General features: G+C 49.2%; 1 protein-coding gene across 7 annotated transcripts; it reads right to left on the bottom strand.

Annotated features, from left to right (window-relative positions):
• Positions 1 to 323: 323 nt before the first annotated feature.
• On the bottom strand, positions 324 to 26,419 carry LOC123358482 (butyrophilin subfamily 3 member A2-like). Of its 7 annotated transcripts, XM_045000943.1 has the most exons (10): positions 23,867 to 24,042; positions 20,844 to 21,125; positions 18,876 to 18,983; positions 14,748 to 14,780; positions 14,419 to 14,451; positions 14,282 to 14,314; positions 5,260 to 5,348; positions 3,635 to 3,654; positions 2,516 to 2,536; positions 324 to 495 (listed from the first exon to the last, which is right to left on the bottom strand). In XM_045000943.1, the coding sequence occupies exons 1-7, from the start codon at positions 24,030 to 24,032 to the stop codon at positions 5,263 to 5,265; spliced, it is 741 nt and encodes a 246-aa protein (XP_044856878.1). In that variant the 5' UTR covers positions 24,033 to 24,042; the 3' UTR covers positions 324 to 495; positions 2,516 to 2,536; positions 3,635 to 3,654; positions 5,260 to 5,262. The 7 variants fall into 7 exon arrangements, with proteins under 7 accessions (XP_044856878.1, XP_044856881.1, XP_044856877.1 ...); XM_045000946.1 differs by lacking the exons at positions 324 to 495; positions 23,867 to 24,042 and adding an exon at positions 26,259 to 26,419 and having other exon boundaries at positions 2,067 to 2,536; XM_045000942.1 differs by lacking the exon at positions 324 to 495 and having other exon boundaries at positions 2,067 to 2,536.

Raw genomic sequence — 26,419 nt, 5'->3', positions numbered from 1 at the left:
GCCTCTCGATGACGCCACTTGCCGTCGACACCTGGAGGGTGTAGCTCAATAGTCAAGCTCCTCGCACTTTCACACTGACTTTGACATTTTATCCCTATAAGGTGACCAGACGAGGAGAGAATACCCCTTGGGAAACAGGGCTGAGCATCACTTAGTATCAGCTTTGCTTACCTGTGAATCTTTGGGTTATGACACTTGCTGAAACAGAAATGGGAGTTTACACAAAAATTACAGACTCAAGACAAAAATTGGGGGAGGGATAGCTCAGTGGTTTGAGCATTGGCCTGCTAAACGCAGGGTTGAGTTCAATCCTTGAGGGGGCCACTTAGGGATCTGGGGCAAAAATTGGTCCTGCTAGTGAAGGCAGGGGGCTGGACTTAATGACCTTTTCAAGGTCCCTTCCAGTTCTAGGAGATTAGTATATCTCCAATTATCTTATCTTAAAAATTGCTAAAAAATTAAGCTACACAAACTAAAACCAGAGCTTACTTTGTTCTGCCGGAGGGGTCCATGGGAATGAAAAGGGAGAAAAAGGAATAAAACAACAATAAACAATTAGTAGAGATGATCAGTGATAAAACTACCCCATTCTAAACCCAAATTACATTGGCTTCTGTGTGAATTCTGCCTGAGTAAGGACATCAGGATTGGGCCTCTAATTATTAATTACAGCTTCTGCTTTATTGCACTCAATCTTGCATAACCTCCATCCTAGAAATCAATGGGACTGCACCTGTGAGGATCACTCATGTGAGTCAAGGTGGCAGAATTGGGCCTTTAGTGAAAAAGGGGCCAGGTTTCCTCCCCTGCTCTGGTCATTTCATGCAAGGATGGTGCAGACTGGCCGAACTGGGCCCTAACAGGACATCAGAGAATTCCTCCAGCATAGGGACTGCTCAGCTGGGGGAAAGCAGCATAGCCCACTCCTGTGCCAACTGCCCCCACCATGCCAGCGTGGTGTAGGGGCATGTCAGGAGTCATAGGGTTTAGACAGAGGGGCAGAACTGGATCACACAGCCAATGCTTGGGGACCACAGACAGCTGGAGTAAACAGGGGCTGCAGTGATTGATGCTGGGGCATCTTGAGACTTCAGGAGCCATAACCAACTCCCTACTGCCCCCCTCCCCAGTACAATACTCCAAGCAGATCTTGGCACAGGAGAGATTCTGGCCTCCAGTTCAAAGACCTCTTCTTTTGCATTTCCATCATCTGGTCATGCAGGGATGATCCCAGGCATTCTGAGCCTGCTCCTGGCCTCCGTGAGAGCAGAGGGTGCTCACCTCTGCGCAGGATTAGGCACATGTTCCTTCTCCTACAAGTGCTCTGTGGAAGCCAGCAGGGGTCAGAGGGCCCAGTCCTGCCCCAAGCAAGGCAATGGGTGCAGGAGTGTGGCTGTGGCGAGCTTGGAGGCTTGGGCCTTTTTTGTCAGAGATAATTATTGTTAACATCAGCCGTCTTGGGTCAGGCCAAAGGTCCACCTAGCCCAGTGTCCTGTCTTCCCATAGCGGTCAAAGCCAGGTGCCCCAGAGGGAATGAACAGAACAGGGAATCACCAAGTGACCCATCCCCTGTCGCCCATTCCCAGCTTCTGGCTAACAGAGGCTAGAGACACCTTCCCTGCCCAGCCTGGCTAATAGCCATCGATGGACCTGTCCTCCATGAACTTCTCTAGTTCTTTTTTGAACCGTGTTAATGTCTTGGCCTTCACAACATCCTCTGGCAAGGGGTTCCACAGGTTGACTGTGTGTTGTGTGAAGAAATACTTCCTTTGGTTTGTTTTAAATCTGCTGCCTCTTCATTTCACTGGGTGACCCCTAGTTCTTGTGTTATGAGAAGAGATAAATAGCATTTACTTTCTCTATACCATTTATATGTCTCTATCACATCCCCCCACTTAGTTATCTGTTTTCCAAGATGAACAGTCCATTTTTTTCATCTCTCCTCATACAGAAGCTGTTCCATACCCTTTATTCATTTGTTGCCCTTTTCTGAACCTTTTCCATTTCTAATATATCTTTTTTTGAAATAGGGTGACCAGAGCCATCTATAGTTGGGTTTGTTTTCCAATGTGCATCACTTTACATTTATCAACATTGAATTTCATCTGTCATTTTGTTGCCCAGTCACACAGTTTTGTGAGATCCCTTTTTAACACGGTCAGCTTTGTACTTAACTCTCGAGTAGTTTTGTATCCTCTGCAAATTTTGCCACCTCACTATTTACCTCTGCTTACTATTACAAGATCTCTCTGAAGACAGAAAGTGAAGTTTGTTTTTTTTCCAAGGGTTAATGTGAAAAATAAAACTTAATATTCATATTTCAGTGCCACAAATTTTCCATTTATTATTTCTATCTAAAAATCTCTACTGTATGTTATCAGTCCTAGGCCTGGATTTCCCCTTGTCTTGTGTGTCACTGTAACAAGTACCACACATCAGTTTACTTTATACACAGCATTTTCAGTGTTCACTTTCCAAGATTAAGCTTGATGAAACCTAGTAAAACCGCACTTACCTGCCATTGCCTCATGTTCCACTGGAAAGTAAGACAATGTGAATTAATCCTGAGTCACAAAAGTTAATGTGCAATAGTCAAGATACAAGTAATATCCCCCTCACTGGTGTTATGACTGTTTTTGAGAGGTTTTTTTTTTCCTTAAGATGCTAAGCGGAGCACAGCACAGGGGCTGGCTGCTTGTGGGGAAAGTGACCCAACTTCTCTTGTCCCTGTTGTTACATGTAATATTTTACACACATCAGATACTGTACAGAGAAATCTGGACCACAGATCAGGGCTTCCTGGCTCCATGAGATAGCTCTATATCCCGCCCCCCCCCCTCCTTCCTGTGACAGGTGGGCAGGGGATTACAGGTCCCCCATCACTTGCCACTAGGGGTTTCTCACATCATTTGAAGCAGCTGGCAGTGCAGGTCAGAGACAGAATCCCAGGGTAGGTGGGCCCTGATCTGATTTGCACTGGCCACTTCTGTATTCTTAAGAACACATGTTTTTAGGGCTTAGTTCAGCAAAGAAATTAAGCAGATTCTTAAGTACTTTGCTTAATTGGGACATTTAGTGAATATACATTTAAGGGACTATTCATCACAGATAACTATCCCTGAATAAAAACTGTTTGCTTGAAGTTAAGGGTTTTTTGAAAATTACCTATAAATTGTTATATATGGCAAATAAAGTTAACAAGTAAAAAGGTGTTTTTCAAACAGGAATTTGCCAGGCGTCCAGATTTCTGAGACAGCTTTTAAAATCTCAGCCTCATTGTCTGAAAGGCTGGAAATTCATAACGCCATTCCCAGCACCAGCCTTCTCCCAGCCACTGTCAGTAAAATTTTCAAAACCACCTAAGTGACTGAGGCATCCAAGTTCTGCTGAAAGTCATTGGGACTTTAGCTCCTAAAGCACTGCACACTTTTGAAAGTATTTACACTCTGGACATATTGAGTAAGGGGCAAAGATGGAGAATGTCTTTGCACAGAGAACAAACCAATCTCAATTTCAGTTCATAGTGAGATCCCTTAATAGCTGCCTGGAAGATCCAAGAAATTCATTGCAAAGTTTGAGATTTTTCCATCTCTTCCCCATCCCTCCCCCTTAAAATGTAATGAAGAAATGTTACCTTTCTCTGAAATATGTTTTCTAGAAATAAATAACAAGAGAGACATAAAGTGACATAGTTGACTTAAGTGATGGCAAACTTACAGCAGTATTTTTTTCCCTACGGATCACTATACGCACAGACACTCGCTTTCTATCTGTTCCCCTTGTCTATATTATACTGAGGCCATAGGGCTGGATCCACAAGGGGTCTTAGGTATTGTGATGCTGAGCATCACAGAGTCTAACTTTTAGTTGTCCAGAAAAATCATAGGGAAAACAATGAGATTCACAGAGCCTGAGCTAGGGGCCTTGGCTTGTGACAGAGACATGCCCAAGCAAGCGTATTACAAGCTCATCAAAGAGAGGGTCATTTGTGGTCTCTGCCAAAAGCAAAGACCTAGCTGATTCTCATAGTTATTGTGAGATGTCTGTACAAGGGAAAAATAGTTTTGTAACATGTAGAATATTATGTTCCCCAAAACTACTGAAGGTAAAACAGCTCACCTGAGGCTGGGTGAGTCTCAGAACTCACTCATTTAGCAGTGAGGACACTGACATCCAGGGCCGGTGCAAGGATATTTTATGCCCTTGGCGAAACTTCCACCTTGCGCCCCCATTGCGGCAGCTCCCCCCCTCCGCCCTGAGGTGCCCCACTTGTGGCAGCTCCCCACCCTCTGCCCTGAGGCACTGCCCCCGCCCCAGCTCACCCCTGCTCCGTGCACGAGCACCCTGAGCATGCCATGGCCGCTTCACTTCTCCCGCCTCCCAGGCCTGCGGCGCCAATCAGCTTAGGCGCCACAAGCCTTGGAGGCAGGAGAAGTGAAGCGGCCATGCCGTGCTCGGGGAGGAGGTGGGGCAGGGGTGAGCTGGGGCGGAGAGTTCCCTTGTGTGCTCCCACCCCCTTACTTGCTGCAGGTGGCCCTCCCCGCGCTCCCCTGCCCCAGCTCCTTCCGCCTAAATGCCGGTGGCGACCAGGGGGCCGAAGATCCGGCCACCATGGCCGCTGCCGAAGAAAATGGCGCCCCCCAAATGCTGGTGCCCTAGGCGACCGCTTAGGTTGCCTAAATGGTTGCACCGGCCCTGCTGACATCCCTGGACCCAGGCCATCCCTATGTTTACACCCTGGGGCAGATGCGGGCATGAGCATTTACAAAGACAAACGGACCCCAAGAGAAGACTCTGACTGGGGACCATCAGAGTTGAGCTGAAGTTAATGAAACACCCTAAGTATGAAAAGACAATAGTTTAGGATTGTATAAGAGGAGAAGAAAGCGCACAAGATATTCCCCATTATGGAAGAGAGACTCTGCTAGCAGGAGTGTCTCATGAAAGGTGGATCCAGACTCTTTGGATTGGATAAGTGCTGTTTGGATCGACCACTGAATGAAACATACCTTGTTGGACAGGAAAGTACTTTAAGACGTACAGGGTATAAGAGTGCATTTTATATTTTGCTTTTACCTGTCACCTTATGTTTGAAAATCATAAGAGGGGGAAGGATAGCTCAGGGGTTTGCACATTGGCCTGCTAAATCCACAACTGTGAGTTCAATCCATAAGGGGGCCATTTAGGGATCTGGGGCAAAAAATCTGTTAGGGACAGTACTTGGTCCTGCTGGGAAGGCAGGGGAATAAACTCACTGACCTTTCAACATCCTTCCAGTTTTATGAGAGAGGTATATCTCCATATTATAATCCTTTTGCTTGCTTTTATTTGAATCTTTATCTCAAGATCTGTAAAATAAACGTGTTTGGTTTTACTCTAAGTGCCTTGTGTTAACAGTGTTGAACTGAGGTGAAGCCAGTGAACTGGGGTGCCCTGCTTCCACGGAGGCAGTGGACTGGTGCATTGCAGGTGTCCAGAAGACAAGGGACTGGGCAATTCAGTGTATCAAATTGGGGTGTGTAAGTTGCTAGTCTGCAGAGAGAGAGAGGGAGGGTGGGGCTTGCGGAGCCCAGAGAGGAATGCCGGTGTTGCCAGAAGCTGTGGGAGCGTTTCCTCTGGTGGGCACAGACAAGGCTCCCACTGTAAGCAGGTGGTCATCATTGACCCCAGACACCTTGGGTAACCCCAAAGGTGTGTCAAGGCTCCCTATACACTGAATTTCAGTTAAAAAATCACAGATTTTTGCTCTTCTCCCCTCTTGAAAACTGCAGGAACTTCCAGTTCCATTCTCCTAGATTGTCCAGTCCTTGTCCTGGATCTGGGGGATGAGGGAGGTGGGAGGGGGTCAGCACTGCCGCACAATGGTCTCTTCCACAGCATTCTGGACTCATTCTTTCTGAACTCTGGTTTCACTGAGACAATTGTTAATCCAGAGTCACTGTATGGAAAGACAAGGAGTGACTCTGGATGGACAGTGGGGCAAATGAGATCAGCAATTCTCCCTGTGAGGAGGGGCTCTCATTAGCTGCTCTCCCCAGAGAGCTAAAGGAGGGAAGCTGCTCAAACGCTCTGTCCCTCTCTGCTCAGGATACTGGGGTTCAGCTTCCTGGGTCAGACGCTGCAGCCTCCATTGTGATCTGGGAGACCAGGCTTAGTAGCTGCTGCTCCCCCAGCAGGGTTCTGTGCTGGGAAGTGACCTTAATTAAAGCTGCTTCTCTGCCCGGCCCAGGGGATGACTTTCTCCAGCTGGTCCTAGCCCCCTAGGGCAGCCCTGGGCCCTGTTAATACTAAATTCTGAGCCAGAGTCTCCAGGTAACTGAAAGAAACGAAGGGAAAGTGCTGGGGACTGGCAAGAAAGTGACTCTGCACAAACAGCCCCTCCCTATTTCTCCTCCCAGTAGCAATTGCCAGGAGAAAATCCAGCCCTGGGAGAGCAAAGCCCCCAGGAATGGGACTGTCCCAGCCAGAGGGGCAGGGAGAGAGGACAGGGGAAGGAGAGTCTGAAAGGGGCAGTGGTAGAAATGAGGGGGGAGAGATTTCCAGCTCTCTAGTCCGCCCAGACACATGTATTGCTGCATCCCTGGGCAGAACCACTTTCCAGGGGACAAAACAAGGATCAGACAGAGGAAAAGCCAGTTCCTGACTCCACATTCCCCCTGCTGGGGTGTGGCTGCCGTGGGGTCAGTGTCCGAGGGAATCCCCCACAGTGACTCCTTTGGTTCTGCTCTTTTCTAGCCTTGTGTTCAGAGACTTTGTTATGGGGTGAGGGGAGGGAGAAGGGAGGTTAAAAATGTCTCTGTGGGCTTAGCCTGGCAGGAGGGGCCAGATCTACATTGTAATAAACAGATTGAGCATTTCCCAGCATGGCAGGATCTAGGGTGTCTGTCTGCAGGGAAAGGGCCTGGGGGAATTCTGATGTGAAATTAACTAAAACCGGTTCTGAAACGCCCACAACTGCCCTTCTCCCCCAGACAGGCTGCAGAATGATGTCCATGTTTTGCTCCAGCTCATCACAGCCTGGCGTGGGACAGGGAAGAGAAATGGCTGCAGTGGAGCCAACTCAGGTAGAGATTATTGGGGGCGTTGCTGGTGGGTTCCTGCTGGAGGAGAGGGAGAGCAAATACACCGGAGATGGGAAGGTTTGCACAGTCTGGTTTGGAGGTTGGAGCAGGGCAGGAAATTCACAGCGTGGGGAAAGGAGGAGGCCAGGGTGTGGCAAACCCGCTGGGAGTTATTTAATAAGTGCCCTAGATTCTAGGAACAGACCCAGGAGGTTGGGAGGTGGAAATGCCCTAATTTGTGAAGAAAGAAAATAGCCCAGCTATATGGAGCTAGTCAAACTGACCAGAGTCCCAGTGCTGGAGCCTGAGCTCACTAACCAGCGGCTGCTGTGAGATATGAAGGGGGCACCCATGAGTCAGGCTTATTGGAGCTGCCTCTCCCTTCATATCCTGCTCCTCACAATGGGGAGTTTATTGGGCTTCCTACCAGGGAGCTCTCCCTGGACCCTGCTAGGGGCTCCATCTCCTGTATCAGTCGGTGGCTAGTAGGTGTGTGATGGAGCTGCTGGGAGAGACAAGGGGCTCTCTTCGTCCCCTCACCCTGGTATTTGCTGGATACGCTGAGCGGGGTGGGGGTGGGACTCTGTTGACTGCGATCCACCCAGAGCTTCCATTTGATTCGCTCCTCTCTGCCACAAATGGTGGGGCTGTGAGTGGGGAAAGAGGTCCTGAGTGTTGGACTCTTGCTCTTTCAGGGGCCGGTGACCTTCGAGGAGGTGGCTGTGCATTTCACCAGGGAAGAGTGGGCTCTGCTGGACCCCGCTCAGAGAGCCCTGTACTGGGATGTCATGCAGGAGAACTATGAGACTGTGACCTCGCTCGGTAAGGGTTCCTGTCCCCTCGGTTCTTTCAAATGATACCTCACAAGCCATACTGTGTACAAAATTGATCATAATTTTCTAGAAGAGTGAACACAGGGGTGTAGACAGATACAGTGTCTGTGTGTGTGTGTGTTCCCAGCAGATATGTGGGTATTTCAATCCCTCACAAGCATAGTGTTCGGCATCTTCAAGGACCTGGGGAACTGGTCCTGGGAATTCACTGGTTTACCAAGTGTGACACTGTATGGAATTGTGAGACATTTTGGTATTAATAATAAAATAATAATATAATCTGATAAAATTGCAATGAAATCGTGCTAGATATGCCATGTAAGGTGTCAGTGAAAATGTTATGATTTGCCAAGTATGATAATTTTGTTTCTATGTTTGTATCACCTTTGTATTGTGAGTTATAGATATGTAGGGTATATCTGTATTTCCAGACTTGTGCAGTGTTTCTGGGTGACACCCCCAGACATATTGGCATCAGCACTGCCCCCTGTTTGATGGCCCATTGAGAGTCATCAGCTGTACAATGAGCCCATGGAAAGGACCAAGGGGATACACCTATTGAGTCAGCAAGACATGCCGGGGTATGCCTGTGTAATGAGAACTTCAAGGCTTTTCCATGCCACGTGCTGTGAATCTTGTATTTGGGACACAGGAAGTACAGGCCACATGGCAAAAGGAATGTAAAGGGCAGCTGCATCATCTCCATTTTGTCTTCATTCCCCCTTCCTACCTCTGGAGCACCTTCTCTACAAACTGAACCCTGGAACAAAGGTAGGGTCTCACCCCCACTTTGAGCTTGTGAGTTCAAAGATGGGGACCCGCAGGTATTCTCCCCCCACCCTAACCTTTAGGGTAGGTTTCCTTCTCGCTGCCACCACTCGATTATTTTGGTGAATCGAGACACCCCTCTGTCCCCCCCTGTCTGTCTCCCTTCAAAGACACTCCCTGGGAACACAGATCCACTCACAGAGGAGGAACCTTCCCCCTCCCTTCTCTTCCCTCTCTCCAGCCTGCTCCGGAGAGAGAGATACCTTGATTCAAACTCCTTGAATCTCTACACACAGGGAAGCAGCCCACTTCCCCCCTCCCTCTCCTCCTTCCAGAGACTTTCCCGGGGAAGCACAGATCAAATCACAGAGGGAGGAAGATTCCTTTCCTTCCCTCTCCCTTCCCTGCTTTCTCTGCTTGGAGACAACCCTTGTCTCCACAGAGTGGCGCCTAGCTTCCTTCCCCTGAATCCACAGGTAAGGAACTTAACCAAGTCCTGAACTTAAAAGAGTTTATTAAAAGAATAAAAAAAAGAAAAAAAATACACAATCTCTATGAATCCAAGATAGACATTCATAGGGTCTAATCTTATTAATCCCTGGAGAAATTTCTCCCTTTTCCTCAGTACAAACAATACAGGCAAAATTACGAATAATCAATACAAACACACAGAATTGCAGACACAGGATTCTTATATGAAATTACCCAGTACTTCTAATACTCACTAGCTTGAATAGAAGAAATTAGTTCAGAGAGATGAGCAGACTTGATTAAGCATCTGGCTGGTGTAGTTCCAGACGGCTAAGAACACAGAACAAAGAACACAGAGACCCAAGTTCCCGCTCTCTGGGATTTTCAAATTCTCTTCCCTGATTGGTCCTTTGGTCAGGTGTTTCACCAGGTCTGTGTTAACCCTTTGCAGGTAGAACTTAACCCTTAACTAACTACTTATGACACGCCCCCCAAATCACCAACAGTGGGAGCACTGGCGGTGATTTCCTCCTAACCTGTAAAACCAACAGAGTAATAAACACATGCACTATTACATATACTACTAAGCATATAACATGTAAAGAACACTTTTTAGCCACTAGATTCTGGGAAACTGTCACGAGAGAGTGCATCAGCAACTTTGTTGGAAGCTCCTGAAATGTGTTGAATTTCAAAATCAAAGTCTTGGAGAGCTAAACTCCATCTGATAAGTTTTTTGTTGTTTCCCTTGTTAGTATGAAGCCACTTTAGTGCAGCATGATCGGTTTGTAGCTGGAACTGCCGTACCCAAACGTATGGGCGTAGCTTTTCCAAGGCATACACAATGGCGTAACACTCTTTTTCACTGACGGACCAGTGGCTTTCCCTCTCAGACAGCTTCTTGCTGAGAAACACGACAGGATGGAGGTTGTGATCCGGTCCTTCCTGCATTAGTACCGCTCCTACCCCACGTTCAGATGCATCGGTGGTAACTAGGAAGGGTTTGTCAAAGTCCGGGGCCCTTAATACAGGGTCAGACATGAGCATCGCCTTAAGCTGGATAAAGGCTTCCTGACACTCATCAGTCCACTTAACTGCATTTGGCTGGGTTTTTCTGGTCAGATCAGTTAGTGGAGCAGCGATTTGGCTGTAGTGTGGTACAAATCGCCTGTAATATCCGGCCAAACCTAAGAAGGATTGGACCTGTTTCTTTGACCTTGGGACAGGCCACTGTTGGATAGCCTCCACCTTGGCCTGTAGGGGGTTGATGGTTCCTTGACCCACCTGGTGTCCTAGGTAAGTCACTCTGTTTTGGCCTATTTGACACTTTTTGGCCTTAACAGTTAGTCCTGCCTGCCTGATGCGCTCTAAAACCATTTTCAAATGTTCTAGGTGTTCGGGCCATGAATCAGAAAAAATGGCCACATCATCAAGGTAGGCAACTGCACAGTCTTCCAATCCTGCTAGTAGACCATCCACCAGCCTTTGGAAGGTGGCAGGTGCATTCCGCAGTCCGAACGGAACTCATACAGTAAACTCATACACCCCTGCATGGGTGATGAAGGCAGATTTTTCCCTGGCGGGTTCATCTAGTGGTACCTGCCAGTATCCCTTGGTTAAATCAATGGTAGAGATGAACTGGGCACGTCCCAACTTTTCCAATAGCTCATCAGTGCGTGGCATTGGATAGTTGTGTGGACGAGTTACAGCATTGAGCTTACGGTAGTCCACACAAAAGCGTATTTCCCCATCTGGTTTGGGAACCAGAACTACTGGAGATGCCCATGCACTGGTAGAAGGGCGGATGATACCCATCTCCAACATGTTGTCAATCTCCTGTTTAATAGCAACTTTGGCATGAGGTGACACCCGGTAGGGTGGGGTCCTAATCGGGTGAGCATTACCTGTGTCAATGGAGTGGCAGGTTTGCTCAGTCCGTCCTGGGTTGGCTGAGAACAAGGGCGCGAAGTGAGTGCACAGCTCCTTGATCTGTTGCCGCTGCAGATGTTGCAGGGTTGTGGAGAGGGTCACCTCTTTCACACCACCATTTCTTTTACCTTCGTAGTAGACACCTTCAGGCCACTCGGTGTCATCTCCTTCCTGAACTGTAAAGTGACAGACCTGTAATTCTCTGGGATAAAAGGGCTTTAGAGAGTTAACATGAAACACTTTAGGCTTTAAAGAGGAATCAGGGAATGTTATGAGGTAGTTAACAGCTCCCAGGCGCTCCTGGACCATGTATGGTCCTTCCCAGGACGCTTCCATCTTATGGGCCTGTTGCGCCCTCAAGACCATGACCTGGTCTCCTACCTTGAAGGACCGCTCCTTGGCATGTCGATCATACCAGACCTTTTGCTCCGCTTGAGCATCTCTTAAGTTCTCTCGAGCAAGGGCCCAAGAGTCTCGGAGGGTGTTTTGAAGGTTGCTTACAAAGTCCAGAATGTTAGTCCCTGGAGGAGGTGTAAACCCCTCCCATTGCTGCTTTACCAGCTGTAATGGCCCCTTAACCTCATGGCCATATACCAGCTCGAATGGTGAGAATCCTAAACTGGGATGTGGAACAGCCCTGTAGGCAAACAGCAACTGTTGTAACACTAGATCCCAATTATTGGAGTGTTCATTGACGAATTTGCGGATCATGGCCCCCAATGTTCCATTAAACCTTTCCACTAGGCCATTTGTTTGGTGGTGGTACGGGGTGGCAACCAAATGATGCACCCCATGAGTTTCCCACAGGTCTTCCATGGTCCCTGATAGGAAATTTGTTCCCGAATCTGTAAGAATTTCAGAGGGCCAACCCACCCTGGTAAAAATGTCAGTTAAGGCCTGGCACACAGTTTGAGCCCTGGTGTTGCCTAGAGCTACTGCTTCCGGCCATCTGGTAGCAAAGTCCACAAAAGTCAGTATGTACTGCTTTCCTCTGGGGGTCTTTTTTGGGAAAGGACCCATAATATCCACAGCTACTCACTGAAATGGGACCTCAATTATGGGAAGTGGCTGGAGAGGGGCCTTGACCTGGTCTTGAGGTTTTCCTACCTTTTGGCATACCTCACAAGACCGGACATACTTGGCAACGTCCTTGCCCATCCCCTCCCAGTCGAAGGACCTTCCCAACCTGTCTTTGCTTCGGTTCACCCCAGCATGGCCACTGGGATGATCATGGGCTAAGCTTAAGAGCTTTTCCCGGTACTTCGTCGGAACTAGCAACCGTTTTTGAGGATGCCAGCCCTCCTGGTGTCCACCATAAAGACTTTCCTTGTATAAAAGTCCTTGGTCCACAACGAACCGGGATCGGTTAGTGGAGCTGAGAGGCGGTGGGTTGCTGCGTGCCGCCGCCCATGCTTTCTTGAGGCTGTCATCGGCTTCCTGCTCTGTCTGGAACTGTTCCCTTGAGGCGGGAGACACCAGTTCCTCTGGAAGTGATGTAGGTGATGAGATTGTTTCTGTTGACTGTGAACCGCTCTCCGCTGGTCCACGAGGTGTTATTTCAGGCTCCGGCTGAGCCTCTAGGGTAGGGTTGTGCACTGGTTTTTCCAGTTCAGGCCCGTTGTCGCCCTCTGGCGGTGGAGTTGTAAGCGCTGGCGTCGGTGCTGGCGCTGGTACTGCCGCTGGTTGCTCTTCCAGTTCCGGTTCTGGGACTGGATGTAGTATGGCTGCTGTAGGTGTTGGCATGGGATCCGGTTCCACCACCTCTGTCTGGGTCTCTGGTAACACAGACGGGGTCTTGGTGGATGGCTCAGGAACAGGGATGGGTGCAGCAGCTCGTCTGGCTTGGCTGCGTGTAACCACTCCCTCTGTTTCTGGCGGCTCAACGTGATGGGCCAAGTGGTTGCCCAGTATCATGGGGACAGAATAATTGTCATAGACAGCAAAAGTCCACGTCCCTGACCAGCCCTTGTACTGGACAGGTAAACGCACTGTAGGTAATGTTACAGGTTTTGACATGAAGGGGTGAACTGTCACTTTGGTTTTCGGGTTGATGAATTTGGGGTCCACGAAGGTTCGGTGGATAGCTGACACATGTGCTGCAGTGTCTCTCCATGCGATAACTTCCTTTCCGTCCACTCTCAAAGTTTCCCTAAAGCATACGGGTATTTGAGAGATATCTACTTCCGGGTTTCCTTGGTGTGCAGGTGCAAGGAGTTGGACCCGGTTCAGGTTCTTTGGGCATTTGGCTCTGATATGCCCCAGTTCATTGCATCCAAAACATCGCCCACTTGATGGGTCACGGGGTGGTGTTGGTTTACTGGAAACTGGTGAGGTAGAAGAAGAGGTAGGGTGTGACTGTGCTTGGGTTGTAGGTGTGGGCTTGATTGGCCCTCGATGGTAAGGTTTAGTCTCGGTGGGTACCTTGTGTGAATCGCTCCCTTTGGCAGTAGCTTTCGTGTTGTCTACCGATGCCATCCATCTGGCTCCAATCTCTCCTGCCTCAGTGAGAGTTTTAGGTTTACCATCTTGGATGTAGCGTCTAATGTTCTCAGGAACACCATCTAGGAACTGCTCCATCAATATCAGGAGGTGTAGGTCGTCTAGCTCCTCAACCTTGGATCCTGATATCCAGGAGAAATAGTGTCTTTCCAGGTAAGCAGCGTGCTCTGGAAATGACATCTCTGGTTTCCATTTCTGGGCTCTGAAACGCTGACGGGCGTGATCAGGGGTGATGCCCATTCTGAGTCTGGCCTTGGTTAGGAACAGTGGAAAGTCGTCCATCTGGTCTCTAGGCATTTCAGCTGCCACAAGGGATAATTGTCCGCTGAGCTGTGACCTCAGCTCCATCATGTATTGGTCTTTAGGAAGATGGTATCCAATACAGGCCCTCTCAAAGTTTTCTAAATTTAACTGAATTTTAACTGCTGGGTTAAAGATTATAAGGGAGGTCCTCCTCTACTCCCACCGCTACCATATCAGGCCCCATAGGTGAGAGAGACACTCCTCCACCCATCTTCCCCTGGTTTGTGGATCATGCTGAGATTCAGGTGAGAGGTAGGTGCTCAGATGCCTAGACTGAGACAGCAGCATGCATGCCCAGAGACAGAAACTTAGACAACAGGAGAACTTTTAGACCTCAGGTTTATGCCCTGAGTGAGTTTAGATGCCTACAGGATTAGGCGTCAGCCACGTGGGGTTTTGTGGATCGCAGACACTGACCTTTCTGTTTCGCCAGTTCAGATTGCAGTCTCTCTAGGGGGAGAAAAGGGGGAGATGTGAGATTTCACCCTGCCGTATTTATGATGGTGACACTCCCCCCCTCGCCCCCAGCTAATGTAACTGGCCCAGACACTCACCATTCTCATGCTCCATTTCAGTTAGCAGAATCCCTAGAGGGATAAAAGGGCAGAGGTGATATTTAAGTTCTACGGCCAGAAGGGACCATTGTGATCATCTACTCTGACCTCCTGCATAACACAGGCCAGAGAACGTCCCCAAAATAATTCCTACGGCCGCTCTTACAGAAAAAACATCCAGTCTTGATTTATAAACTGCCAATTATGGAGAATCCACCCCAAACAACCCTTGGTAAATCGTTCCAGTACTTAGTTAATACAGGTGAGATTTCACCCTGCTCTGTCTGAGATGACCCTACTCAGGTAAGGTTGTGGGTCCAGACACTTACCCTTCTGATTCTTCATATGAGTTTGCAGGGTCTCTAGGGGGAGGTGGGAGGAAAAAGGTGAGATTTCACCTTGTTGTGTTTATGGTGCAGTTCCTGCTATTCATGTAATTTATGCAAGTGAGGCAGGCAGTCAGACAGGACCCACAGACAGATCTGTCTTGATGTTCCTTCACTCAGCATCCCTACTGCCCGGGCCCCACTGACTAGCATGTCTAGGGATTGCTCTGCGTGTCTCTCCGAGGGGCCATCCTCATTATGTAGGGATATTAAAGAAGGTTTATATTAAACATGGTTTATATGAGAAATGATTTATTGATTTATTGTTAATTAATACTTTATAACTTAAGGTTTATGTTAGAAGTAAATTTGTGATCCCCAACATTTAGCTTCTAACCTGCAAGCCACCAGCTGTGTCTGTGTAAAGCCTGCTCAAAGAGATACTTGGTATAAAACTTGTTAAACATTCATTATCTCTAAGTAAGCCAAAACAGTAGCTGTTATAGTGTATAGATAGAGACCCCCACCCTCTGTAAGTTTTCATCTCACTTTATCTTTGATTGTTAAAAGACAGGGAGTCTCACATAAATTGGTAACACCCCAAAGAGTAAAGAGACAGTGAAATAGATGTGATTAAGATAGAGAATGTATGTGACTGAATGGTTAGGGAGTCACCAGCCTGAAGAATTCAGTGTTGGCTGAAGAAGGTGTCAAGTGGGATCAACCAGATGACCCACCACACCTCAAAGGAAGGAAAAACAAGTATCTGACAGAATGGAGCCAGCCATCTGCTGATTGATTTAGCAACAGCAGAATGAAGCAACTCCTATCAACTAACATAGGGAAAAATCCCTATAAAACTGGACTCTAAAGACTGAGGACTTTGAGTCTATGGTTCTGATACCAACCTCCAGGAGCATCAGATGCATCTGACACAGACTCGGCTCCATCCTCATGACCAAGATACCTGACCAGTAACTTGGCATGAGCAACATCTAGGCTGGTAACTATAACATCTATACAGAACCTGAATGAATGATTGTGTGGATGAATGTGTGTGTGTGTGTGTGTGTATAAGGAATAAGTAGTAATGGAAACAAGTAGGAAAACATTGTCTTTTGTTTTGTTATGGTATTTACAATAAATGTGGCATCTTTGCCTTATCCCTCTTAATAAGATCCTGCTGGTTTTTATTATATTGGTACAACAACTGCCCGGGCCCCGTCACACTCCTGTCAGATCTGGCTGCTGTGGGAGTGGGGTAGAGAAGGTCTCTGCTCCCCTCTGTGCCCATCCCCTGAACGGCCACAGCTCCCCCCACCTCCTGACTGTGGGGCCGGGGACAGGAAGTGAGCAATGGTAATGGGACATTGACCTGGGCTGGATAAGGGATGGGATCTGGTTGGCTCCATCCAAGCCCAGCTCCTGGCCTTGTGGCTGGCGCCTGCCCCCTGGCCCTAGTGATACCTGGGAAACAGCTCCCCGTAGGGCTGGGTGCCCTAGCTCAGAAAGGGGTGGATCCAGCCCTCGGATCCAAACACAGCTGGAAATGAGAGAAACGTGTCAGGTGAGACATTTCCCTGTTAGCAGCTTCTCTCCTCCTCCATCTCTATTGTGTGAGGCATTCAGAGGGGACCAGTGTTGTTACTGGAGGCTCCTCGACTAAGCCCCACCCTTCAGCTCAGTCCACCACAAGAATTCTTGCAAAGCTGCAGAAACACTCCAGGAACTAGAGAGACAGCCTGGAATTCTGTTCTCTAACCCTAAGGCAATTATATATCTACGGCTCCCTGGAGAGAAAAAAATCAGCTTGTTCCACGCTGTGTTCCAGTCATTTACCAGACTAGCAGGGTGGGATGAATGAGAAGAGATGCTGAGAACAGAAAAAAAAAATGACCAGGTACAAAATTTCTCATTCTGCTGCACAGCTTCTCTCCCCATTCATCACTAATGGGAAGTACGCAATCACAGAAGGTGGGGCTGAGGGAGTATAAAACACAAATGTAATATTATTGCAGTAGAATAACTTGCAGAAATGGAATCTCCCCCCACCCCCCAGCAAAGGCTGTTTCATTTAAGGAATTATGTGGGAACCAATACAGTAACACCTTCCTATCAAAGGCAGGGGCGGCTCCAGGCCCCAGCATGCCTAGCGCGTGCTCGGGGCGGCACGCCGTGGGGGGCGCTCTGCCGGTCGCCGGGAGGGTGGCAGGCGGCTCCGGTGGACCTTCCGCAGGCATCCCTGTGGAGGGTCTGCTGGTCCCGTGGCTTCGGTGGAGCATCCGCAGGCATGCCTGCGGGAGGTCCACCAGAGCCACGGGACCAGCGGACCCTCCGCAGGCACATCTGCAGAGGTCCACTGGAGCCGCGGGACCAGCGACCGGCAGAGCACCCCCCACAGCGTGCCGCCGTGCTTGGGGCAGCGAAATTGCTAGAGCCGCCCCTGATCAAAGGATGCTTCTGCAGAAGAACAGAAACCTGCTTTGCAAATCTTCCTCAGATGATGCTCAGTCGCTTCTTGTAATACCTCTAGAGACCTTGTAGAGGGAGCTTTGATTCCTTCTGCGAATGGGTTCCCAGATGCCAAAAGGTGCAAACTTTTAAACATCTTGCTGCAGGAACTTTGAGGCTGCAAGGTCCTGGGATTTTGGATGGCATGCAATGAACTATGACTAATGGCTAAAATGAAGTGACGGGGAAACTGTTTCCAAGGAACAATGGGAGAAAAACTTTGCCTGGGCAGAAAGAGTTTTCGTCACGAAAACAGGAGTGTGGCTCTTGTACGGCTGGAGGCACTAACTCCAAAAGCTGTCTGTCTGAGGTAATGGCAGCTAGAAAAGCTAGCCACAGGCTTGTCTCATCTGGCCAGTATGAGGAATCCTAACACCTGATGATACTCAGCTGGGGAGTCCAATATGCCTGCCTACACATCCCCCAATGAGGCTGTTACCCACTTTTCTGTGGTGCTAGGACCCCTATAATCACCCTGGAAGAACACTAGTGTAGCTGAGATTACTAGAACATTGTGGTCTTTCGTATTTGTAATGTGGCAGCATCCCGAGATGAGGCCCCATTGTACTGGGCACATCACAAAGAGACAGAACATGCCGCAGAGAGCATTCTCTTCCCCCCGCCCCCATTTCTGAAATGTGACACAATGAGATCAGTGAGTGAAATTCTCTAGTTGAGTTCTGTCTGGAGACTCCCTGCAGACGTGCACCTCTCCTCCAATGCCCATGCTGTTATCTGTAGGTCATCCAAGTCCATCTGAAGATGGACTTCCTGCTTCAAGGTGCAATGGAGATTCCTTGAATGTCTATCAAGTCCAAAGGACCTTCTGAGCCAATGGAGGACTAGGAGAAAGACTTCAGCTTTTTCTTTACCCTACTGCCATTGCCTACAAGAGAATCTTTGCTCTCTGGTTATTCTGGAGTTCTTGCACCTTCCTTTTGAAGCAGCTGATGCTTGCCACAGTCAGAGACAGGACCCTGGCTTGGATAGACCCCTGGTCTGATTCCATATGGTCATGCCATTGTTTCTGGCCAGACACCACTGACAGAGCTAATGACGTGAACTAAATGCATGTGCACGCTGAGACTTTGGCCATGTGGAATCAGACCAGAGTGGCTTCAGCATGCTGCTTGTACTTACCTTTCCGCTAGGGCCATACAAAGGTGTTCCAGGAACGCTGCCTAATTTTGCATTGGACCCAGTGTGTGGTTCCATGTCATCAGAAAGAAGTCCTGGAGACAAGTATCAGAGGGGTAGCCGTGTTAGTCTGGATCTGTAAAAGCAACAAAGAATCCTGTGGCACCTTATAGACTAACAGACGTTTTGCAGCATGAGCTTTCGTGGGTGAATACCCACTTCTTCAGATGCAAGAAGAAGTGGGTATTCACCCACGAAAGCTCATGCTGCAAAACGTCTGTTAGTCTATAAGGTGCCACAGGATTCTTTGTTGCTTTTAAAGTCCTGGAGACACATTTTCAGAAATCCCACTTGGGATGACACTGATGCATGCACCAGCAATCCTCGCAGCTGGAGATAATTGGCTGTGGATGATGACTGCCCAGGAATGGCTGATGCAAATCTTTCCCTAGCGCACTGCAGTCTCCCTTCTTGTTCCTTTACCTTTTGCTCTGCGTTGTGTCCAGATGCAGTAGAGGGCCAGGGCAATCACAAGAGCCAGGATCACTACCAGAGCCACCACCCAGGGAGAGACCCGTGGAAAAAAGAGATCTGCAGGAGAAATACTGATTTAGGAACAAACACATGTAGAATGAAGACAGGACATTGAGAAAATGGTGACACTGACTGGTTAAAAGAATCTCACAGGGAAACACAACGTGAAATGTGGCTTCTTTGAGTTTTATTATTAAGCCAATGAAATTCCGAGTGCTAATCTGGTTACCAAACATGGTTAATTAATAAGAATGGGGATATTAGTGGTAGGCACGGGGCATGGCAGAGCTCCACTACACCCATCTGCCACTGGTGTAACTTAGAGCAGCCCCTAGGCTTCTCTACCGGATGTCAGGGCTGCAACCAGTGCAGACTGGCCCTCGAGATCAGAATGCTGTAACCAGTTACTGATGCTCCACATTCTCCTGTGCTCAGGGAAGCTCAACCACACAGGGATTTTAATAACAACAAAGCCTGAGTCTGAGGGCAGGTTTACATTGCAGTGTGTAGACATACAGTGTGTTCCTTGCTCACTGGGGGCAGGGGTTTCCTACAGAATCTAGAATCACTAGGGGGTGATTAATACAATATTCCGCAACAGTGGCTATGCAAATTCCCCAGTCCTTGAAGCTTGACCTTCTGGGGAATAGGAGGAGGGACGGGTTTTATCTGTTTCCAGGAAGTTGCGGGGACAAAGTGAGACTTTTGGAATAAAAGGCAGTTAAACCAGACTCAAAGGTCAGGGCTTTCTTCCTGGGTGAGCAAATGGACAGCACCTTCTTTACACTGGTGCTGGAGCCTGAGCAGACCTGCTGGGGGAATCACAGTGAGGTGCAGAGGGGACTGCAAGTCAAAGCCCCCAGGCTGGAAGGAGAGAGATGCAGGTATCTGCCTATGAGAGATGACAGCTGGGAGCTGGAAACCTTAACTGGATGCCCTCAAGGAAGACCAGGAAGGGAGTCAAAGGTGACTCTGTGAAACTGATGCACTGGGCATGCCACAGGGAAATGTTACAGCCCTTTGAGATGGAAGATGAATAGTGCTTTACAAATGCAAAATTATTATTACAGTGACAAAATATTGGTTCTATAATAATTGTTATTAGCTAGGAAATAGTACAAAAAGCCTGAACTGTTTTTCTAAAATGTTAAGCTGGATTTAGGTAACATTTTGTATTTACACATTATAGGCTTGATTGTTTATGCCTAGCAAATCTCCCTATCAATTTCATTGTACAATGAATGCAGGATCAGGCTCATGAAATGAGCCAAAAACCGCCGTATGTGCACAGGGGAGGTCCGGGTCATGCTGCCTGTGGAGTTCTGCATTTCCTGACTTTTGTGCAATTCAATACAAGTTACAGTTTGAGCCCTCAGTTCTAACTCTTTAAGGCAATGGGAGTTTTGCCAGGGTTTGAACTGTAGTAGGGGATCCATAGTGCAGCCATTCCACCGTTGTGATCTTTTCAGGTGCAGTCTAAGCAGCAATGCTGAGATCCTGACCGGGGCCCTTTTTCACTGTTCAGGAAAAATGACTTCAGTGGCTAGATTTTGTCAAAAATGCTCAACACCCAGCAACTCCCATTGGGAACACAGGAGAATTCCCTCTGCTGCCCGACTGAGAAGAAAGGAGATTGCTGGTTTCTCAGCTTTTCTGGCTAAACACCCTCAGCTACTATTGAAGTCAAGTGTTTGTCTACACTAGAGTTTTTTACCTGGAGTAAACTGTCAGTTAACCCGAGGTAGCTTTTACAGGTCAGTCCGGATAGCCCACAAACGTTATATAGAACTATTTTGAGTCACCAGGTATATCCAAAGAGAGTTGAGGATGCTCAAGACCTCACTACTAGGAGACACTCTAGTAAGTGCTCCCCACTAACATCTGCAGTGTCTCAGTCTGTCCATGTGCGGCACTGACCTGCTATGTAAATTGCTGACTCTCTCTCCTGGTTGACACACGGGTTCCTAACACAGCAGGACACTTTCTGGTTGGACTCTTCTGTTATAACAATGGCAATCTCTGTTTGAAACAGGCCACCGGCTGCTTGGGATATGTTTTCAGAGGCTGATGGTAAGAACTGCCCCTGAAGATCTCTCCACTGAGCCTCGGGCTGTGGGTACCATCTGGATGAACGACACACCACCTTGATCCCTCCGTCCTGATGTCCCTCCACAGAGATGTCAGGGCCAGAGCCCAAACCTAGAGGGGAATGCAATGAACTGATGTTAATTCTACAATATTGTGTTATGAGCCAAATGTTTCATGACAGTATCTTCAAGAACACCCCTTTGGGAAGGGGGGAGGCATGGATTCTCGTAAACTAGGAATTTCTGGGACACCTGGAAGATGTGAACAGCACTGACCGAGGTAAGGAGGAGATGATGTAGGATGGGGTGGCCAACCTGTGGCTCCGGAGCCCCGTGTGGCTCTTCAGAAGTTAATATGCGGCTCCTTATATAGGCACCGACACCGGGGCTGGAGCTACAGGCGCCAACTTTCCAATGTGCAGGGGGTGCTCACTACTCAATCCCTGGCTCTGCCACAGGCCCTGCCCCCACTCCACCCCTCCCTTGAGCCTGCCATGCCCTCACTCCTCCCCCTCCCTCCCAGAACCTCCTGCACGCCATGAAACAGCTGATCGGGAGGTGTGTGGGGGGGGGTGCTGATTAGTGTGGCTTCCCATGGGTGGGAGGCGCTGGAGCAGGGGGTCGGAGCTGATGGGGGGCTGCTGAAGTATTACTGTGATTCTTTGGCAATGTACATTGGTAAACTCTGGCTCCTTCTCAGGCTCAGGTTGGGCACCCCATATGTGTGGTATTGTTCTATCCACTCTCAAGGCCTGATCCAGAGCGTATCGCCTCACATTAACAATCTGGGCTTTGGATTAGGCCTGGAAGAGCTCTGTAGTGTCAGACTAGATTGGTTATAGAGACCATTTCTTTTTGTTTTAATATGATCGATGCTCTGCATTCTCAATCCATCTTGTGTTAATGAGTATTTGAGTCTCAGGGCGAGTCTACTCACAGGCTGGCACCAGCAAAACGAAACCAACTTCAACTCACATCTTTGGTTCTTTCAGTGAAAGTCAGTGTGTAACGCTCTTATTTTCTGTCTCATTTTTATTTCATTTAAATCAGTTGTGAAATGGGACACTGTTAATCTGAAACGACACACACGTAGACTTGCACTGAAATCACAAAGGTGTGGATTCAAATTGATGGGCCGAGTTTGTGAATGCTGTTGGAGAAAAACTCATTTCTCACTCTCTGGTTGGGTGCAGCAAAGTCAGAAACTTTTTTTCTCGAGCAATTGCATAGAGGGAGAGAGTGCGCTAGGACACAGGGTTTCCCCCTCCTAGGCAGGTCTCTCCACAGGTAAACAATTCCAGCATTTATACCAGCTGCATTTTGTTTATACATAGGTCATCCTGATAACTTATTTTTCTTACTTATTTTGACTCTAATCCACATTCTATCTTATTTACACAAGGTCGCAACAACTTCTCGCACAGTTCCTTCCAACTCGCCTCACACAATCCTCGCTTCTACAAATCTCGCATTATTAGGGTTACAGTTAGTCTGACTCTTGCTAACAGAGACTGTCTTGCATTAAGATCCCCTACAAATCCCTGTCAGTTCTTGCTCTACTTCCACAATGCCTTACACTCAACTCAGTGGCATCTCTCTGGTTTTCTGTCTGTGTTTGTAATGTGACACCTTTTGAACCTAGTCAATTCCAAAAGTGCAGGGATTGTTCTAGGTCTCACTGGGCACTTGATTTAGGGGAAAACTGGAAAACCAAATGGGGGACAAATTAAGCCTCTGCCAAATGATTAGCCCAACCACGACTTCAAGCCCCTTTGCAAGTGTCCAGAGATCAAACAATTGTTTGGTCGCATCATTAGCAACTTCCAGCATAACTAGTGTGTCACACACTTTGTATCTTGTGTAGGCTGAGTGCATTGCACGCATGAGGGGCTCCTTGCATACCTCCATACCCCCCACAAGTCACTGTCCCATCCCCCTCTATTTCAGGGACACCCTGCAACTCCCCCCAATCTCCCCCATACCAGGGGTTCTGTGTGCACAGCCCCATTCCCACTTCCCCCAATGCTGTCCCTTTCCCCCATGCCAGTGGCTCTGTTTACTGTCCAATTTCCATGTCTTCCACACTGGGGTCCCCATCCTTCCCATCATGCCATGGTTTCTGGGTGTCTCTTCTCCCCCATAGATTGGAAGGGTAGGGTGGATGGCTGGTGCCCTCTCTCCCCAGACTGGAGCAGGTGTTGAGGAGGCAGGACTTTGGGAAGGAGGAAGGAAGGAATGACCTCTCCACCCCCTCTGGCTGTCCCCACTGGCTGAGTATCCATCCCATGGAGGGAGAACAATTATCTCTCTTCTATCACTGGAGGTGTCAACATGATAAACTCTGTTGGCAGGATGAGTAGGGCTGTTATGCTTCAAGGTGTTAATGGTGCCATCAACAGGTAGCAGCTCCATATGTCCTCATTTCCCCCATTTTTGTTTTCTGATTGTCCCCAAGATCAACAGGATTCTGGCCTTTGATACTGAGAAAATTCCCTAAAATGTTGGAATTGATCAGAGGTGGCATTCAGAAGTTACTGTGTTACAGACAGACCGACAGACAGAGAAACCCTATGTTCTGGAGTGTAAAGCCTGCACAAGCTCAGTCAATTTTTATTATGATAACCTTCACTTGCAAAGCAAAGTTTAGAAGCAGCCTCAGAGTACAGAGCATTCCAGCAAGCCCTTCAATGTGTCCTGAGAGCAGACACTGACTCTACTGGGAAAATTACGGGAAGCCAAAAAAGAATTCAGAGCATTGGCCGGCAGAGAAACCACAAGCACCATCTCCCAAGAGCTCTCACTCAATTTATTATCCTTTCTGAAGTAAAAACAGCAGTGAAACAAGTTACTAACCTTCCACCTGCAGGAGCACTGAGGCGTCTTGAAAAAAGGTAAGTGATTGAAATAAACAAACGTACAGGCCCTCGTCAGAAGGTCGGATATCACGTATTCTCAGGGAAACACTTCCATTGGTGATGTCATCTTTCAGCAGCTCTGTCCTTCCTTGATAGTCCAACATTTGATTTTCAAAGCGATCCTGCCCATCTTGGTACAGGTGCACAACTGCAGAGTCCTGGGATCGGACCCATCTCACCTCCATGCTCTGAGCGCTCATCCTGGGGGAGAGGTGGCAGGGCAGGACGGCCTCCCCACCGACAGATGCTGTGATTGGACGATCAGGTCCAATCACTGTGAACTGTGCTGTGAAATGTGTCAGGGATAAAAAGTCAATTAAATCAAAGAGGAGTTGAGTGGTGTGTTAATTAAGCAGTAAGACCCACAGTAAGAGAGAGCATCGTGTATTAGAATGCATGACATGTACCCACGCAGTGCCCTACACACGTGTACGATGGCAGAGCTCGTATGTGAATTTTATGCATTACTTGTATGATCTCTGACTATGGCTCAACACTTCTCATGGACACCCTGGGGATAATGGTATGGGGGGCCTGATTCTCTGATACGCCAAGGCCTTTTCCTGCTGCTGCAGCGCAGGAACCGTCCCAGCTGCTGTAGAGATGGTGTAAGCGCTTGCAAAGTGTAAAGATATGAAAACAGATCATCACCACACAGGTGGTCACTTTAAAGGTAAACTTAGAGATAATGGAAAGAGAGGATGCGGCAGATAGGAAAGTGCAGGAGGCGGAGAACTGGTCATTGTGGAACTGCACAGACTGGGGGGTCTCTGTGTACAGACTCAACATCGACCTGTAGTGGTGCTCCCTGTGTTCTGTGTATTCGAAGCTGCCAGAAACCAGCCAGAGCAATAGGCTGGATGAGTATCTAGGCCTGAGAAGACTGAGTAGAGGCAGCAACACTGGTGAGCTGGAGCCGGTTCGCAAGAACCGGTTGCTAAATTTAGAAGCCGGCGTAGAACCAGTTCTTAAAGGGGCGGGCGGGTGGCCAAACTCTGGTCTGCGGGCCACATCCGGCCTGTCTGGGCCGCTTGAGCTCCTAGCTAGGGAGGCTGAGGCTCGCCTGGCCCCTCCCCCGCACAGAGCCACGGGAGCCCTGGGGAAGCGGCGAGGGGGGGCTCCAGCAGCTATTTAAAGGACCGAGGCGGTAGAGGCAGCTGGAGCCCTGGCCCTTTAAATAACCCCTGGAGCCCCCTGCTACCCCAGGGCTCAGGGGCTATCTAAAGGGCCCGGGGTTCCCCTGCTTTGACCACCCCGGCCCTGTAAACAGCCGCAGGAGCCCTGGGGAAGCGGTGGGACTCCAGCGGCTATTTAAAGGGCCGGGGCGGTAGAAATAGTGGGAGCCCCCAGAGCCCCGCAGCCCTACCCCAGGGCTCCAGCAGTGGGGCTCTGGTGGCAATTTAAAGGGCCTGGAGCTCCAGCCCCTGCTGGGAGCCCCAAGCCCTTTAAATTGCCCCCTGGGGAAGCCGAGCCACCCTGGTGCGGTGCACCGGCTCTCGCCGGCACGCCGTACTGGTGCACACTGGCTTGCTTTCACCTCTGGGTAAGGGGGTGGGGCTGCAAGCTCCAGCGGCTGTGCGGCATCCATACACAGCAGCATGGTAAGGGGGCCGGCCGGGGCTGGGAGGAGGGGTTGGATAAGGGGTAGGGAGCGGTTGGAGGGGGCGGAGGTTATGGGGGGGGTCAGGGGATGTGGAACAGGGGAGTTGGGTAGGTGTGGGAGCCCCGGGGGTCTGTCAGGGTGGTGGTGGCTGAGGTTGAGGCAGTCAGGGGGCAGGGAGTGGGGCGAGTTGGGTAGGGGGTGGGGTCCTGGGGGGCAGTTAGGGTGGGGGGGGTCTCGGGAGGAGGTGGTCAGGGGACAAGGAGGGGTGGTTGATGCGTTGCGGGTTCTGAGGGGGGCAGTCGGGGGCAAGACGTGGGTTGGGGTCAGAGGGGTGGGTGGCAGGGGGGAGACAGGCACGTGGGGCTTGCACTCACCACGTGGTTCCCTACCAGGTCTTCGGCAGCACTTCGGCGGCGGGTCCTTCACTCGCTGCGGTTGAAGGACCTGCTGCCGAAAACCCAGAGCGAGTGAAGACCCCTCTGCCGCCGAACCACCGAGGACCCGGTAGGGAACTGCTTCTTAGGATTTTGGGAACTCATCACTGGGTAGCAACCATGGTTATTAGGGACCCAGCTGTGCCCTGCCGTGTCTCCATTTGTGTAAAGAGCAGGAGACACCAGGCGCGGTGAGCAGACATGGTTTGCAAGACAAGGCAGTGATGTGAGATGGATGTTAATAGCCAGCAATAGACCAGCAGCAAACCCAGCCAGGAGGCCGGAGCTCCTACCTGACACCAGCCTCTGCACCTGTAGAGCGAGGCAGAGAGCGACGTAGCCGGGCAGAGCGGAGCTCACTGTGGAGCCGGGGGAGAAGGAGGGAACCTTCCCCATCATCATAGCTGGGTCTGGGGAACAGGAGAAATAACAAACCAGATGGCGGGTGAGTGTG

Source organism: Mauremys mutica, unplaced genomic scaffold (assembly GCF_020497125.1).
Source record: "Mauremys mutica isolate MM-2020 ecotype Southern unplaced genomic scaffold, ASM2049712v1 Super-Scaffold_100070, whole genome shotgun sequence".
Lineage (NCBI taxonomy): Eukaryota > Metazoa > Chordata > Testudines > Geoemydidae > Mauremys > Mauremys mutica.
This window is presented reverse-complemented; position numbering and strand designations above follow the sequence as displayed.

What these genes read in the sequence shown, in the direction of transcription:
- LOC123358482 (XM_045000943.1), bottom strand. Translation starts at nt 24,032, where the DNA reads ATGTTGGACTATCAAGGAAGGACAGAGCTGCTGAAAGATGACATCACC. An exon ending in GACACAACGCAGAGCAAAAG is followed by an intron (nt 14,781 to 18,875) that starts GTAAAGGAACAA and finishes ACCTCCCCCTAG; the next exon opens with AGACCCTGCAAACTCATATG. An exon ending in TGAAATGGAGCATGAGAATG is followed by an intron (nt 14,315 to 14,418) that starts GTGAGTGTCTGG and finishes TTCTCCCCCTAG; the next exon opens with AGAGACTGCAATCTGAACTG.